The 17,775-nt window shown below is 35.3% G+C and overlaps 1 protein-coding gene, 1 long non-coding RNA gene and 1 other non-coding gene across 3 annotated transcripts; 2 read left to right on the forward strand and 1 right to left on the reverse strand.

Annotated features, from left to right (window-relative positions):
• Nucleotides 1-350: 350 nt before the first annotated feature.
• LOC141592383 (uncharacterized) lies at nt 351-4,339 on the forward strand. Its single transcript, XR_012521147.1, has 3 exons — nt 351-641; nt 1,484-1,729; nt 3,163-4,339. It is a non-coding gene; the product is annotated as an uncharacterized LOC141592383 (long non-coding RNA).
• Nucleotides 4,340-11,559: 7,220 nt separating this feature from the next.
• Nucleotides 11,560-12,922, forward strand: LOC141590386 (meiotic recombination protein DMC1 homolog). The gene is made up of 5 exons (XM_074410982.1): nt 11,560-11,571; nt 12,108-12,200; nt 12,282-12,350; nt 12,447-12,525; nt 12,610-12,922. The coding sequence occupies exons 1-5, from the start codon at nt 11,560-11,562 to the stop codon at nt 12,795-12,797; spliced, it is 441 nt and encodes a 146-aa protein (XP_074267083.1). The 3' UTR covers nt 12,798-12,922.
• Nucleotides 12,923-17,323: 4,401 nt separating this feature from the next.
• LOC141593527 (small nucleolar RNA R71) lies at nt 17,324-17,430 on the reverse strand. The gene has a single exon (XR_012521605.1). It is a non-coding gene; the product is annotated as a small nucleolar RNA R71 (small nucleolar RNA).
• Between the last annotated feature and the right edge of the window lie 345 nt (nt 17,431-17,775).

Raw genomic sequence — 17,775 nt, forward strand, 5'->3', positions numbered from 1 at the left:
AACGTAAATTTCTGGCGGTGCTAACTTACTGGCAGATTGGTTGGGTATCAAAGGATTATTAGAAACGATGATGGCAATTGGTGATTATTGAAATATGCAAATGGCTGTCAAGTCTATTTAATCTTTTTAATTAAAAATGGAAGGAGATATAATTAATTAGAGGAGAGAGATTAAAGGAAATCAATCAACATAAAATATAAGGCATAATTTGTGAAGTTTCCTTAAATTATTTAAAAAGATTCTTTATTATGTTGTTAACAAGTGGATATGGTATTATTAACGTGTGCCCTTAGGGCACGCGTTAGAAAAACCGATATATATATATATATATATATATATATTATATAGGGGCGAGATCCGGTACGAACTAAATAAAAAAATTATTTTATACATCAAAAGCAAACCCATCGCACTGAACCCTTCCCTCCCTTTATCCCTTATGTTTATATCAACATCCCACCTAACTATCCATCTCCTCCATCAACCACCGTCACCACCAGTCACCACCACCATACGTCCTAGCTTTCCAGACGATCGTCGGAGGAATCTAAAGGAGTGTATCTTGATTACTGATCTAAAGGAGTGTATCTATATTAATTTAAGGTTTGGAAATCGGAAATTGATTAAATAAAGTCCTCAAGGTAACTTTTTAGTATCTCTGATTTCTTTGAAGTTTCGGTTTAGTTTGATTTGATTTCGCGTAAATTCACTATAATTTATCAGTAAGATTCAATTGAGCAATTGAACTGAAGTTTAATTCAATTTTGTCACATTATTTTAAGTAAAAGTCAATTGAGCATCTGATTCAATTTGTTACAATTCATTTCGTTCAGTTACGAACTTCAATTTGATTCTGTTTTGTTCTAGTTCATTTTGTTCATGCAATTTGAGTTTGATTTGATTCAATTTTGCATAGATTCAATTTATTCGATCTGATTCGATTCGTGTTAGTTCAATTTTTCGATTAAATTAGAAAATTTGAATATTCTTCTCCATGTGCTGTAACGGAAAATGTTTGTATTTGTATGTATCCACATCCCACCTAACCTCCTAAATTAATCACTATAGCAAAGGAGTGTATCTAGTAAGGTGAAGGAGTGTATCTAGCAATCTAGAGGAGTGTATCTAGATTACTGATCAAGGGCAATATTTACAAAATTTAGGAATCTTTACTGACCAAGTATACTATACTCTTGAGGTAAGTTTGGGAAGCTCTCTTTATGTGCTATTCAATGACAAGTAGACAATACCATATTTCACCGTGGTTTGGATTCAGATGAAGGGAAGGGGTAAGGAAAGGGAGGTAGATGAAGGGTATGTCATCTTTCGTTCTATCTATTTCCAAGTCGTTAAAACAAACAATATAAAATGTCTTCTCTTGCAAAATCGTCTTTCAAAACAAATGATCAGTTTTACAATTGCAAAATTAGAATGTTTAGGCTTGAATAGTTTGTGTTTGCCCTTAATTAATACCTGTTTTCAGATGCAGGTTAGTTATCGGTATTTTTCCGTAAAATGAGCTGAAATTTCCTCTAGCATTGACGAATCCCATGAAATCTCCGGTGCTCCACAAGACGGTGTCATAGGAGTTGAAGGTGTGGAGCTCTAAGAGAATTTAGTAGGAATAGAGGACCGTTTTGAGCGTAAGTTAGCAGCGGAGGTTAAAACTGAGCCCGAGAGATACTTACTGATTTCAACAAATGGAGGATTGAATCAACAAAGAACAGGGGTGAGCCTTTTCTTTATATATTTATGTTTGCATTTCCGTCTGCATTATCGATATTTGATTGATTAAGGTTTATAAGAATTCAGAATGTTGTTGTTAAGGAACAAGTCTGGGTATTTGTCGCAATTACGATAATGGTTGTGAATCATGCTAAGCATAGACTCGGTGGTGCGTCCATGCAGTCTACCACGTCTTGTTTTATATTGATCGTATGACCCATAACGGTCTAGTATCGGCTTTATTAGCCTTGTATCGGCTTTATTGACTGTATATAGGTCGTTTTTTTTTGTACATAAATTTAGGTTCAAGGGTCTCAGTCCAAGGCCAGGCCTCTTTGACTCTTAACAATTACATGAGTACTAATATCCTTCGCAAACGGATGCCTAAGTTGGTCGCATTTCTTATCATAGTGCTTCCTGATAACTTCACTAGCTTATGCAAGACCAAATTATAGCAGAAACATTATATAATTCGTACAAATACTTATGAGACAGTGTCATGATAAAATACTCATGAAACTGACCCGTATGATCCTGTAGTTATTTTTTTTCAGTTTTGGTTAGTTAACTGACCCGTATGATAATTCGCACAAATACTTATGAGACAGCTGTTTGATTTTACCCTCTTGAAGAAAACCCTGGGTTTGGATTTCGATGGCTGTTTCAAGCTTATCAATTACATTAGAGCTATGGTATATGCATTTGTATTTATTTTTCTGTTTATGTGAGCAAAAGAATTGAAGTGGCTGACCTAATGCACGGGTGCCGAATTAGTAACATAATTATAAAGTAAATGATGTGGTGTTTGTGAGTACACGATATTTGTTGGGCGTTGAGTGTATCTAATAACATAAAGAAATGTATGTAGCTAGTTAAATGTATGTATCTAATAATTTAAAGGAGTGTCTCTAACAACTTGAAGGTGTGTATCTAGTAACCTAAAGAAGTGTATCTAGCATCTTAAAGATATGTATCTAGTAACTTAAAGAAGTGTATCTAGCATCTTAAAGATATGTATCTAGTAACTTAAAGGAGTGTATCTTACTACCTAAAGGTATGTATCTAGTAATTTCAATGAGTGTATCTAACTAGCTAAAGGTATGTATCTTGATTGAAACAATGTGTTTGGTAGCCATTAAGATAAAGGGCATGATACGAGGTTCGTGTATCTGCACTAGAGTATGTGATTGTAGCTGTTTTATTGAGAGGATGACTTTTTTTTGAATAAGCATCTGAATTTGTCACCTTGTATCGAAGTGTAGCATGTTTTTTTGGTATAGACTGTTATCTTAAAATGCTTTTATTTAGTCTGTAAGATGATAGAGTGTTACCTCATACTGTTCAATGCTTCATTTTACTGATGGTTTGGAAATGTTTCCCCTAACGCTTGTCTTTTTCATTTCCGACAACTTACTAACCCATATTTTGTATTAGCAGTAAGAGGTCTGTGGAGCAATCTCACTCCTTCCGATAACTCAGTCCTATCCTGGGACAGTTGTTGCAACTAGTAAATAAGATTGACGGACCAAAGTTTCAGTCTCAAGAAAGCACAGGTCACAGGTGGGTCAAGAGTTCATAAACAGATAATAGAGATGTGAAAGAACTGTCCAATGAATGATAATGCTTCTTCTAGTGGTGCAAGTCAGTCAAAATTTGGCCGCCTCTATTTTTGACAGCAAGACAAGCAAACCAAACTCGAGAGATGGTGACGGTTAACCCTTTCCTCAGAAAGGGTCCACTTTACCAACCATACTTTGATAAGAAGTGATGTGAGCACAGGGATTGGATAACAAACCTCGAACGAAAAGAGGAAAAACCCTAGTGAAGGTCAGGGAGAAGAATCTACCACCATGGCTTACTCATGTAACTATGTAAGCAACTCAAAGCTGATTCATCAACATCCAATTATAGTAGTGCAGTAGCTCAGTTAAGTTCAGTTGATTCCGTTGATCCAAAACCGGCTCACTCATTGACTAATCACGGATCTTCACTATACGCCACTCCATAAGTTTCTGAAAGATTTCGTCTTCATGGCCATAGACCGAGTAGTTCGGGTATTGACTTGAACCACAATCAGAGGCCTGAAGAGCCATGTAAAAACAATTTTTACTCACAAGGTGATATCCAACAACATTTACGGAACTTTGTTAGAGTAGGGAACAATGTAACTTGCTCCGGGGCTAGCCTCAGTACAAATGTGTCGATTTGTACAAGGCGACCATATTGGGTTGATCCGAGACTAGTACTAGGCTACTGCAACTCTAATGTCGCGGGTACGGTGACGAAAGAGGAAAGATGTTGGAGAAGAGAGTGATGTCGCCGGCATCGTCTGATATTGCTGGTGATGTCGTGTGCGTCGTCGTCTTCTTCTTCTAGGGTGACAGATAATGTCGCCGGAGCTGTTTTTGGTGTACAACGATTTTGAGAAGATTGCTGGCACTTGTTTGGTAATCTAATCTCGTCAGTTAATTATTATGATTAAGGTGGTGTGACATCCAATATCAAAACCATAAAGGCTGAGATTTAATGTAATGTCCCTATCACACAGTTAAAATGTATACCAAGTTCTTTAATCCTAAATCGAAAGCTGAATGAATGTGGAGTGGTTCCCAAATGGTTGTTGTTTACACTTCCCTTTAGTTCCTTAGGCATACTGTAATAGCCTTTTTGGCTTTGGAAATGTGGAGTGGTTCCCAAATTATTAAAGCATAAACAAAGGTAGTTTGATGAGATTTGAATTGAGCTGTTAACTTTAAACCAATTTGTGTTAACAAATAGAGATGTCCAACGCTAAAGTCATTTAAGCCAACAACTGACAGATACAAGCAATTGTTGATTGTTGTCACTTAAACCGAATCTGGTAATTGCTTATCAAACTTAGGGGTTGTTTAGTTGCCTTCCAAATTCATGTGAATTGGAAGTTCCTAGGAAGTGCAAAAATGAGGTATTGTTTGGTTACCTAATTCATGGGAAGTTGAAGTTCCTATGGAACTCCAATTCCTCCATAATGTAGGAAGTCACTTACCTAGCCCCCCTGGTAAGTGGAACTTCCCACATAAATTGAGTTCCTATATCCCAACCAAACAACTTTATCCAACCCTAAACCCTTTCCCTCATTATCGGAACTCGATTGGAAACAAACACTAAACCGCCCAAAAAAAACATTGTTTCTCGGTGTTAAATTTTACCTTTTTATCAACTTAAGATGTGTGTCTCTGATAAAATTTGAACCAAGTCTTGAGGGATAACGGTATACTCCTCTTCGGTTTAAAAAGAAAAAGAATTTTACAACCAAGAGCGAGCTTGTTTTATTTGTCATCTTCTTAAATTTGTAGTGTTGCGTGTGTCTCTGTGGTTCATTTGTTGGGATTGGGCGTCTTTCCTCTTTGGTATATTAAAATTGTGGATTTTAAGTTATAATGCATTGATCGAAAGCTAAGTAAAATTATTGTTTGTTACTAATACTCCCTCCTATTCATCATTTTCTTCCCTATTTCCTTATTCGGAGTATTCGGGTTTTCTTCCCTATTTCCTTTTTTGGGTTGGTTTGTGTGGTCCAAATTAAATTCCATGTGGGGTAGTGTGTTTTGTGTGGTCCAAAATCGGTTTCTTATTCTTTGTGCAAAAAGGAAAGGGGAAGAATATAGTGAATAGGAGGGAGTATATCCATAAAAATCAGTCGGTATGACTAGTGTCCAATTGTCCATATGAAATTTGGAAACTACCGTACTACCCGGATACACATGTTAGTATGTTACTCCTTTCAGATACACATTTGAGTGCCTAGATACACAACTCGATGTGTGTATCTAACAATATTCGTGTGTACCTGGAGTCATAGTTGACGTATCCACCACAACCTGGACCACCACTGCCCACCACCACTCACCTACCCTCCACCACCCAACTGAACCAATTTCGCCACTGCCTTCACAAGGACCATGACAACCACGCCCTTTAAACACCATTACATCAACCTATGTTCATCAATCACCACCAATAGTCGCTGGCGGCAACCCAGACCCACCACACCCAACAGTCGCCACCTACCACACACCACAGCCAACGACGCACCCACATCCAACATACGCAAGGTCACCCGAAACTCGACCTTTATCCATCCCCTATACATTGGCGATGACATATCCAACAACCCTGAAATCTCGTTGTTTCTGACCTTCCGATCGCCGGTTGCCGCCGCGTTCTGGTAAGCGATGACTTATAGAACTAAAATAATGCAACAAAGGAATTTTTCACCTGAATATTGCTAATTTTCACCTGAATAACGCATAATATACAATTTTAACAAAGAATATTCCGCAAAACTGCAAAAGAATCAAATGCTATTAACATTCGAAAAATTCCTTAGAAATTCATAGATTTGGCATTCATAAATCATTTTTTTTGATAAATTTACCAATAAAAAACGCAAAATAAGCAAGGGAATGTCGTAAAATGGAGTTAATAGGGAAGGAGGCTTCGACGGAAATGGCCGGCGTTGTAATGGTGGTCGACGTCCCCGCGGCCGGCAGCTGTGACTGGTGGTAGTAGAAGATAAAATATTAGTAGATCAGGGGGTTGTTGTTTGTGTTTGGAGAGAGGAGAGAAGAGATATATGAGTGGTTTGAGGTCTAATATATCCGGCGACTTGGTGGTCGGAGGAGATACCGATGTCAACTGTTGGTGGTTTACAGCAGTGGATGAAGATCTAGGCTGGACTACGAGAGGGTATGGGCCCTGGGTAGGTTGAGGGGCGAGATCTGATGGAGGAGCAAAGGTGGTGTGCCAGCGAGGTTGTCGCTGGAGCTCCGGTGATGATAGGATGGTGGTGGTCTGATGAAGAAGGATGAGGGGGTTATGGGGTTGGGGTATGTTTTTGGAGAAAGATGAAACACAGGAGTAATAAGTAATCTAATAGCAATTCGTTTGATCTAAGGGCTGAGAAAGAGTTCGTACGGTTCGCACCGTAATTTAGTTCGTACGGGATCCTGATTATATATATATATATATATATATAGAGTGAGCATCCCATGAGTCTAGCATCTTAGATGAGTCTAGCATATCAATAAGGACCATTGGATCAACAAGATCCAAATTCCCTCACTCTTCCACGTCACCCCCTATCAATCTGCAAAATTATAAAATTAAACACTACCTCTTTCACGTCTCATTATTGTCATAAATTTTATCTCTCTACAAGTATTCTCTCCCCCTCTCTCTCTAAACACCAAGTCATCAATTATTCAACAAAAAAAAATGAGACGATCTATTCCTTGAACCGCCTCTTTTTCCAAAAAACTTTAAAAATCAAACGAAATTTTCATTAAAATCAAGCGAAGATCTTCAAAAAAGTCTAGTTAAGATTATATTAGATCGGTTTATCGCATAAAGAAGAGGTATAAAACGCTCTCAATTTTCGTTGTATTTTACAAAAATTTCGTTGTGATTTTTGTTATTTCAGGTTGTTGTTGTTGTTGTTGTTGATGATGATGATGATAATTGTTATTGTTTTTGTGGTTGTTGTTGATTATATTGATGATATGAAGAAATTATTAATTGATTTAGGGTTAATGTTTTGCTCAAACTGATTAATTGATTTTTCGCCAAAAAATTAGGTTTAATTTGCATGTTGCTTTTGTTGATCTTGAATTATATAAATAAACTGTCAATTGATTGTATATATATTCACTTTTTCGAACATAGAAATTGAGAAATTAATTCTAGTTTTTGTTTTCTTAGTTATTAAATTCTGTGATACTTCATGTTCTAATTTTCGCCTAAAAATTAGGGTGAACGATTTATAAAAACTGAGTAATTAATGTACGCTTTTGTGTTTGCGTGGTATTGATTAATGTAAATAAGTTCGTCGTAATATTACTCTACATGATTTAATCGTAACGATTTCATAAAATCCTCAACTCTTGTTCTTGTAATAGCGTTTACGTAACATTACTCTTTGCATGAAAACCAACTTGAAATCTTTTTACAACATTGTATATTTGATGTTATTGGTTTTTTCTCATTAAATTTGATGGTATAACAATTGTCATAAACTCACAAATAATGTTATTCTTTAATATTATTCTTTGTAAAATTATGAATAATGATGGACCACAAGCTTCGCATAAGTTTTAGTTATTAATAGTCGAATATTTTGTTTTTAATGTCGAAATAATTGAAGAAGAAAGTTTGAGAAATCAACCAATACAAAAAAGGCGCGCAAAGAGAAGATATATACAAAATGGAGTAAGACTAAGCACTAATCGGTCATGAAGATAGGTGTGAAGAAGGCAACGTTAATGAAGCTGAAATCCTAGTTGAGACTGTTAACATTATTGTCATATTTTGATGTGTGATTATGATGTATACTTCTTGTAAACTTTTCACATTAATACGATGTGATATTGCAAATCATTTTAGCGGATCAACTGGGCTAGTCTGTTTTCACTTGATTTTTTATTATTGAAGTAATTAAAGTTTGGTCTTTTAACACTGTATCCGTATTATTTTTATGAATGAATGATGTTACAGTAATACAATTACTGTATCAATGTTACAGTAACATTGTCACTTTTAAAATACGAAACATACAACTTTTTCATTACATTTTAGAACTACTTTATACACCGTTTGATATAATACACAAACTAAATAATAATTATTGTAACATTGTTGTCATGTTAGTTTAATGAATTAATGTTTTTACAAAGTAACATTGTTACTGATAATATTGATATACCATTGAAAAATTAAATATAACGAAGATGTTACAAAGAATAATCGTAACTTTGATTAATGACCGATATTCTTTGTAACACTATTGTTGTGACGTGGCAGAATAAGGATTGGTTGTATTGGAATTAGGAGGAACGTACAAAGTTATCTAATAAACTAATAAAGTAATAAAGTGGTGTTGACCATACAACAAATAACACAACAATGGTAAAAGTGTCCACTATCATTCCAACTTCAATAACATTGCTTTCTTCATGCCTATCTCCATGATTGATTATTCAACGTCTTGCTTTTTTTGTATATATTGTATCCTTGTGCGCCTTTTTTTTGTGTTGGTTGATTTCTCAAAACTTCTTCTTTCTTCAATTCTTCTGACAACCAAAACAAAACATTCGACAATTACTAGATAAACCATATGCGAAAGTCGGTGGTCCATTATTAATGATAATTTCACAAGAAACAATATTACGAACATCATTACAAAAGAACATCATTACAAAGAACATCATTGCGAGTTTATGACAATGTTAAACCATCATATTTAATTGAAAAAAATCACATAACATCAAATATACAATGTTGTAAGGATATTTTAAGTTCAATTCTGTCATGCAGTTTTAATGTTACTGTAACGCTATTACAGTAACAGGTTTCGTTGATTATTTTACGAAAACTAATTGAATCCTCACATTTACCGCAATTTCACGAAAACAAATCCAGGTATGAATTTAATAATGTGAAAACCTTAATTTTTTTTACAAACACTTCTATTCAGAACATCACATTCTGAAGAACAACGTAAGAATAAAGATGTTACGATAATGTTACGATTGTGAACATATTACTGCAACAATGTGACAATTAAAATATCAGCTCCGTATGATTTTAATGGAATAAAAAGAAAATCGTCAAACAGAAAAAAAAAAACTCAAATGCAACGGAGTAATGAAATTATCTGTACACATGTTGTTCTCACCATATAACGAATGGACATAAAATCCGAGAAACAAAACGTATCGTCAAAATTATAAGTTGAACATCAATTACGTAAATTCAAAATTCAAAATTCAATAACAAAATCGAATTGCTGTAATTGAATTACGAATTTTAAAAGTAACTAAAATGTCTAGATCTAGAAATAACCTAGAAATCAGTTGATGTTATAACACGAAATAATTCATAAAATCGTACAACATGACATGAATTAATCATAATCTAACAAAGCATAAAAAAAAACTATAAGTTTAACCATGTCATAACCCTAACTTTAAACATGAACTGAAGAATCTGAAACGTGAAATCGAAATTCGAAATATGAAAACGTAACTAGAAGGCTTAGAATAACCTGGAAATTCAATCAAGAACATAAAAATTCTAGGTTTAAAATCAATTATAGAAATTCGAAATTTACTAACAAAATCGAATTCCTCTAATTGAATATGCGAACGTAAGATAATTTGGAAATCGATTGAGAATATGCGAACGTAATTTGCAATCTCAATTGAAGAATCTGAAACGCGAATTTGATTGATTTTGCAATTGGTTGATTCCTGAATTGCAAATTAACACCAGGTTGAATAATTTGGGGGGATTTATGTTACAGGAGAACGAAAATTTGAAAGAGTGTAAAATTTAAGAAGACTTTAGGGATTAAAATTAGGTTTGAATAATTTGGGGGAAATTTTGTTACTGGAGAAAAAGAAAGAGAGGAGATAGTCGTTCATTGAGAGAGAGAGTGAAAAGAAGAGAGAGAAAGTGATAATAAATTATGAGATATTAGATTGAGTTATTAGGTTTATATACTTGATCTACAATTCAATCTCAGCCGTTGATTAGGAGTAGATCTAATGGATGAGATTAAAATGCTAGACTCACCTAAGATACCTAGACTCACTTGATGCAATTTCTATATATATATATATATATATATATATATATATATATATATAGAGATTGAATCATGTGAGGCACCATTCTTAGGGTGAGGCGGCTGGACACCTTCTAAACCGTCGGATCTAAAAATATAGACGCGCCAGATATTGCCACGTGCCCCCTACAAAACTCCATGTATCCCAGAAATTTCCACGCATTTTCCCAAATTTACTCACCCACTTTTTCACTCTTTCTTCTCTCTCTTTTCAGCTCGTCTTCTCCAATCGAGTAATTTTTCACCTAGCTACTTTCTCTCTCTACTGCAACTTTCATCGCTATTTTGTTCGTTCATCACTATTCTCGCACATGATTATCGTTCATCGTCTATTTCTTTAGTTCTTCACTATTCTCATTGTGATTTCCGATCAATTTTGAAGGTATCTTTATCAGCTAATCACATTAATTTGTGATTGTAAATGTGTAATTTATCATTTTACTCGATTTTTGTGTCTTATGATTTTCAATTTTTGAATCGCAGTGTTCGTATATCGTCTGTTCCTTCCATCTCGTCATAATCAAGTTACAATTTCTTTAATTCTCTTACGGTTTGTGCATTTTCGGATCTTGCACTGTGTTCTTGCATATTATTGTAAGTATTCTTTTCGTAATTAATTTTTAAATTTTCTTAATTGTGCATATTCAACTTAAAACCCTAATTTTATGTGGTTTTGGTCATTATATCATGATCTAGTTTTGTTATTGATATTAGTTTCTGTCTTCTATGGTTAATCTACTTGATTTTTGAAGGTAATATGTTTTTCTGCCTAATTTCTCACTGACAATTGAAATTGGACAAAAAAATTATTTGCTTATGCTTTGCGATTTTTGATGCTATAATTTGTATATTTTCTATTTGATTGATCTTATTGAGATTGATTTCATGTCATTGAATCATTTTGTACGTCTTTTGATCGAGTTGCTTGATTGCCGGATTGGTAACACCATATAAAAGAAATTTTAACAGTATAAAAATCAAATCTTATATATTGATAGTTTGACCATACCATTTCAATGCTAAGAATATAATAAATACTTAGATTTTAGTTAATAATCTATACTAGACTTCTTTCTCCTATGTTTTGATGTCATAGGATAGACACTGTATTTTTCATTGACATGCGTTTTGAACTAGTCGAGTTAAACTACATTGAAGAATGATGTGCATACATGGCTAATCAAGTAATGGCGGTGGTCACATGTTCTTTTGATCAAGAAATGGTTATTTTATCATTTGATTTAGAAGGAGAAGTATCAGTTGTGGAGGGAGCCAAATTTTAAGAGTTGTACGTCCTTGTGTGTAGTAATTCAATGCGACTGAAACTAATGTTGCTCTGCATTTCCATTCCCACATCCTTTTGGAGAAATATGTGACAGTTCTTAAAATTTCAACATTTCTGAATCTATGTTGTCATCTGGTGCTTTTCTTTCAGTTTTTCTACTTCGACTATGTGGAATACCTTCCAACAGAGCCACCACATCAAAGTGATATTAAACCCTTGAACAGTCGTTATGGTGGCTAAATTTATGTTTTCGGTTTCGAGCTTCAGAAAAAGCTTTAGAAGGCAAAATTGTTTGTCGTCGGGTATGGTGCTCTAGTTTGTAAATTTCTGGAAAATATTGCTTTGATGGGAGTTTCTTGTGGCAATTACTCTAATGATTAAGCAATACCTCGAGATCATTTCACTGACTATTGCGGTATTGCCTCCTCCTTTCAGATCATCTATGCTCGTGCATATACTTATGAGCATCAGCACAACCTTCTTCTTGGCCTGGCAGCAAAAATGGTTGAGGAACCCTTTCGACTGCTGGTGAGTTACTGCCGATGCTAACACCTGGAATTAATCAGTCATGAGCTTATAAAATGACTTCATTCTCATTGATATGTTTAGATCGTAGATTCTATAATTGCTCTCTTTCGAGTTGATTTCTCTGGAAGAGGTGAGCTGGCAGAGCGACAGGTAAATTCAGTCAACGCCAATTTAGTCACATTTATTTGTTCTCTATACTCAATTTAATTTCTAGATTCACGACTCAAAACTAAATCGCTTTTGCAGCAAAAACTCGCTCAAATGCTGTCGCGTCTGATTAAGATAGCTGAGGAATTCAATGTGGCAGTTTATCTCACTAATCAAGGTACTATTAGGTTTTTAAATGCCATAATTAAGGAGGTAAGTCGAAACCATACTATCGTGCTGACTTGTTCAAACATGGTTGCAGTAATATCTGATCCAGCTGGAGGAGTATTCGTGACAGACCCAAAGAAACCAGCTGGTGGTCACGTACTTGCTCATGCCTCGACTATTAGGCTGATGTTCAGGAAGGGCAAAGGTGAACAACGTATCTGCAAGGTGTTTGATGCTCCCAATCTGCCAGAAGCTGAAGCTATATCCTTCCCATTCTGTTAACATTTTCACGTCTTCATATATAATCACAGCAATGTCGAGTTTTATCCCGTTAAGTATTATTCTGACTTTTTCCTTGACAGAAGCACGTATTTCAGATAACACCAGGTGGAATCGCTGATGCAAAGGACTGAAATGTCAAGAAGATTGGATCTGTTTCTGAAGTTATGATTTTTACGCGTTTATATGCTTTTCATGCACTTTTATGACTTGAGATTTTTCAAGAGATTCTAAGTAGTCCAAAACTCGAAGCCGTTATTAGAACATATGCAGCAGTTATGAATATTGTTGGCATTTATTTTTGTCTAAAGATGAAGATGCAATTATTCAAATCTAGCAACGGTATACGCGTAAATATTGTTTCGTATATATAATAACACTGTTTATTTGATAAAGTAACACTTATGTTACATATATTGATAATAGAAGCTCATGTAGGAATTGAACCTACATCCTTTATGCAATTGCACAAATGCTCTACCAATTGAGCTAATGAGCTAGTTTAGTAGAAATCGAATATTCCACCAACACACTACGATTGATGTAATGGCCACAATATAAGTTTATAAGTCACCACTTCACCTGAGTATTCGAGTCATATGTTTCTCATGTTATTCCAAAGAGCATGTAGTGTTATTCCAGTAACTTGTCATGTTATCACATAGAGTAACCGTGTTATTCTATTAACTTGTTACGTTATTCCATAGAGCCAAATAATATTCCGTGACACAAAAGCCAGGTATTATAACACAATATCCTATTATGATAACATAGTTATAGTTACGGATTATAAAGCGCGAAAAACCAATTCTATTGATCTGAAGACAAACTAGTTCCGTCGATGACCGTATAAGGCACATTATATGCATTTAAAATCTGAATAAGGTATGAGATTCACAAAATAAGGTCTGAGATTCACCAAATAAGGAAAAGAGCAAAAAAGGTGATTTTAAGACCAAGTTTCACAAAACAAGCTCTAAGATTCACTCGAACAAGATCCGAGATTCACAAAACAAAGTCCGAGATTCACCGAATAAAGAAAAGAGCAAAAAGGTGATTTTAACCACTTATGATGACCAAGTTTCACAAAACAAGCCCTAAGATTCACTAAATAAAGTATGAGATTCACAAAATAAGGTCTGAGATTCACCAAATAAGGAAAAGAGCAAAAAACGTGATTTTAACCACTTATGATGACCAAGTTACACAAAGCAACCTCTAAGATTCACTGAACAAGGTCTGAGATTCACAAAACAAAGTCTGAGATTCACCTAATAAAGAAAAGAGCAAAATAGGTTATTTTAACCAATTATGATGATCAAGTTTCACAAAACAAGCCTTAAGATTCACTGAATAAGATATGAGATTCACAAAACAAGGTCTGAGATTCACCAAATAAGGAAAAGAGCAAAAAACGTGATTTTAACCACTTATGATGACCAAGTTTCACAAAATATGCTCTAAGATTCACTGAACAAAGTCTGAGATTCACAAAACAAAGTCTGAGATTCACCTAATAAACAAAAGAGCAAAAAACGTGATTTTAACCACTTATGATGACCAAGTTTCACAAAACAACCTCTAAGATTCACTGAACAAGGTCTGAGATTCACAAAACAAAGTCTGAGATTCACCTAATAAAGAAAAGAGCAAAATAGGTGATTTTAACCACTTATGATGATCAAGTTTCACAAAACAAGCCTTAAGATTCACTGAATAAGATATGAGATTCACAAAATAAGGTCTGAGATTCACCAAATAAGGAAAAGAGCAAAAAACGTGATTTTAACCACTTATGATGACCAAGTTTCACAAAACAAGCTCTAAGATTCACTTAACAAGGTCTGAGATTCACAAAACAAAGTCTGAGATTCACCTAATAAAGAAAAGAGCAAAATAGGTGATTTTAACCACTTATGATGATCAAGTTTCACAAAACAAGCCTTAAGATTCACTAAATAAGGTATGAGATTCACAAAATAAGGACTGAGATTCACAAAATAAGGCAAAGAACAAAATAGGTGATTCCTAACACCTATAATGACCAAGTTTTAGAAAATTATCTTACAGGTTGATGCGACCATAATTGGCGCATATTTAGCCCCCGAATTACCATTGTTTCTATGCTTTTTAGTGCCTATTTGGGTCATTTCTTATCTTTAGTTCTTTGTTTTGCATATTCTTTGAGATTTTGATCCCTTGGTAGGAAAGGAGTAAGAATCTTGCATTTTCATGGCAAAACAAGGCTAAATTGATCATATTCAATGACCAAGTATCAAGGAGAGACAAGACTAGAAGGCCTTTGTACATAGCATAAGTAGAAGAGCATTGTTGAGAAAAGGATCCTTGAGTCCCCAAGGAAATCCCCAAGGAATCCATGAAGAAAAGGGAAGAAAAAGAAGAAGGAAAGTCTTGAACTACAATCCGAACGGATTGTAGGGAATCCGTCCGTCCTCGCCAGTCCGAGCGTCCTCACCAGGAATCCGCTCGGATTACCCGTCGCCAGTCCGAGCGTCTTGTTCCTTGATCCGCTCGGATCGTCCATCCCAGATCCGGCCGTCCCGACTCCCATCCGCTCGGATCACAGCACAGCATAGTTTCGTTCTTCAAGCTACGAAATGGAGAAGCCCTTCTCTCGGACAATCCCGGAGGCTCCTTGCTCAACTTAAAAGTGTAATTACTAGTTTAGCCCTTAGTTAACCCTAATGCATCCTCCCTAATTTTTACTATAAATACCCCATTAGTCTAATTAGAGGGGCATGTTCTTCTTATCAATAATTAGAGTAGTTAATATCAATCAAATCTCTCTTCAATATTGTAATCAAATATTAATCAAGTTTTAATCCAAGTTTTAGTTCTTTAATCTCTCTCTAGTTCTTCATTTATTTTGGGTAATTAGAAGATTATTGGGTTTATTGGGAGATTGACAACCTTCCATCAATCATCAAGTTCTTCTATTATTCTTGCTTTATTATTGGAATCATTAGTAGGTATAATCTCTTAATCCCTTTTTAATTATTGCTAATTACTTTCATTTATTCATCATGTTTCATTATGTTAGTATGATTGACAACCTTTCTAGCATGATCAATATGATAATGAGTGAGTAGTCTCTTAGCTAGGGTTTAATGGGTGATTAGGGGAAACCAACATGGGAATGATTCATGCTTAAATTAATATGCTTTCATATCTTATTTGCTTGCTTGTTTTGATCTTAATACATGCACATGTTATATTTGATGAAATGCTAAGCCTATGAATCCTTGCATTTACTATCATCTTCTATCCTTTCAACTTGACTTGTAAGACATAACCCAACTCGAGTCTTGTTAGACCATGCATGTGTTAAGTAGGGAAGATTAAGTCGACTTGTAGGTGTTGTACAATCCAAGAGATTCGGCTCCGGGACCCAAACTTTCCTAGGATTGTAAGATATAACCCAACTCAATCCATCACAACAATAATTGCTTGCTTATAATTTGAGAACATGTTTGTATGATCATATCCCATGATTCCCCTATGAACCCATGACACCCTAGTGCTTTTAATCAATTGTTTACACCCTTATTTCATTTACTTTGCTAGTTTATTTTCATTGCTATTTTAGTTTAGTGACCTTCTACATCAACCCAATTTGTGACACCCCTAGACACCACTAGTTACAATAGAATCTTCATTTCAATACCCGTCCCTTGGGATCCGACCTTTACTTGCCTCTTTACTAATTGTAGAGTTGTTTGTGAAGTATAAATTGTGTTTTGTATCGACCATTGACCAACGACCACATATGTTTAATTGTGAACACCAAATGGCTTCGATCAAAAATGGCGCCGTCGCCGGGGACGGTGTTTAATTGATTTAAGATTTCTTTTATTGTTTTTAGTTGTGTCTTTTTCACCTTGGGAAGTAAAACTCCTCAAGGTTTGTTCTAATTGTTTTCTAGTTGTTTGATATTTTGCATGTCTAGAAGGTTACAAAGAGATTTGTTACCTTTTGACCGTGAAATCGAAAGAACCTTGACGAATAATAGGAGACTTGTTAGGAGGAATTTGGGAGGTGTTGGTGAAGTTGTTCAACCCACTAGTGAGTTTGTCAATCCTTTCGCAATAGAAGGAGAAGAGAACCCATTAAACAATACCACACAAAATCCACCTACAATGCCTAAATTCTCGTCACACTCTATACCCACCGAGGAGGATCTACCAAATGGTACTCCTACCCCACAACATCTTACCGGAAACTTTATTGCCAAGTCCGCCTTCATTCAACTAGTTGAGAGGAGCCAATTCGGGGGAATGCCTAGTGAGGACCCTCATTCTCATATGGAAACATTTTGTGATTATTGTGAAGCTATCTCTCAAACGGGCGTGACTCAAGACCAAATAAGATGGGTCTTATTTCCTTTTTCGTTAATCGGCACCGCAAAGCAATGGTTGAAGGGCCTTGATAAGGCCACCCTTGGAATAGATTCTTGGAAGAAGCTAGCTCTAGCTTTCTACAAAAAATTCTACCCACCGGAGAAGACAAATATGCTAAGAGCTCAAATTACGGGTTTTAAGCAAAGGGATGAAGAATCTTTGTATGAAGCTTGGGAGCGGTTCAAAGGTATTTGTCGCTCATGTCCTCACCATGGACTTAGCGAATGGTTTTTAGTGCAACAATTTTGGAATGGTTTATATGAAGATTCAAGGAACATTCTCAATATGGGATCAAATGGAATGTTCACCGAAGTTGATGACAATCAAACATGAAACAAGATTGAGGAAATGGCGGTCCATAATTCGCAATATAGTAGGCCTCGCAAGGCTACTAGAGGAGGAAAGTATGAAGTGGACACCGTGACTCAATTGGGTGCTCAACTTAGTGCTCACATTGACACAATCAACTTGAAGTTTGAACAAGCTATGGCTAGACTTGAGGAAAGCTCAAAATCATCAAAGCATCATGTCAATGCCATGACGGCATCCTCATCAATCCCAAG

This window comes from Silene latifolia, chromosome 7 (genome assembly GCF_048544455.1).
Source record: "Silene latifolia isolate original U9 population chromosome 7, ASM4854445v1, whole genome shotgun sequence".
Taxonomy (NCBI): Eukaryota; Viridiplantae; Streptophyta; class Magnoliopsida; order Caryophyllales; family Caryophyllaceae; genus Silene; species Silene latifolia.

Excerpts from the sequence above, each read along its gene's own strand:
- LOC141590386 (XM_074410982.1), top strand. Across the intron at positions 12,201-12,281 it reads AGGAACCCTTTCGACTGCTG|ATCGTAGATTCTATAATTGC; the intron begins GTGAGTTACTGC and ends TGATATGTTTAG. Across the intron at positions 12,526-12,609 it reads AGTTTATCTCACTAATCAAG|TAATATCTGATCCAGCTGGA; the intron begins GTACTATTAGGT and ends ACATGGTTGCAG.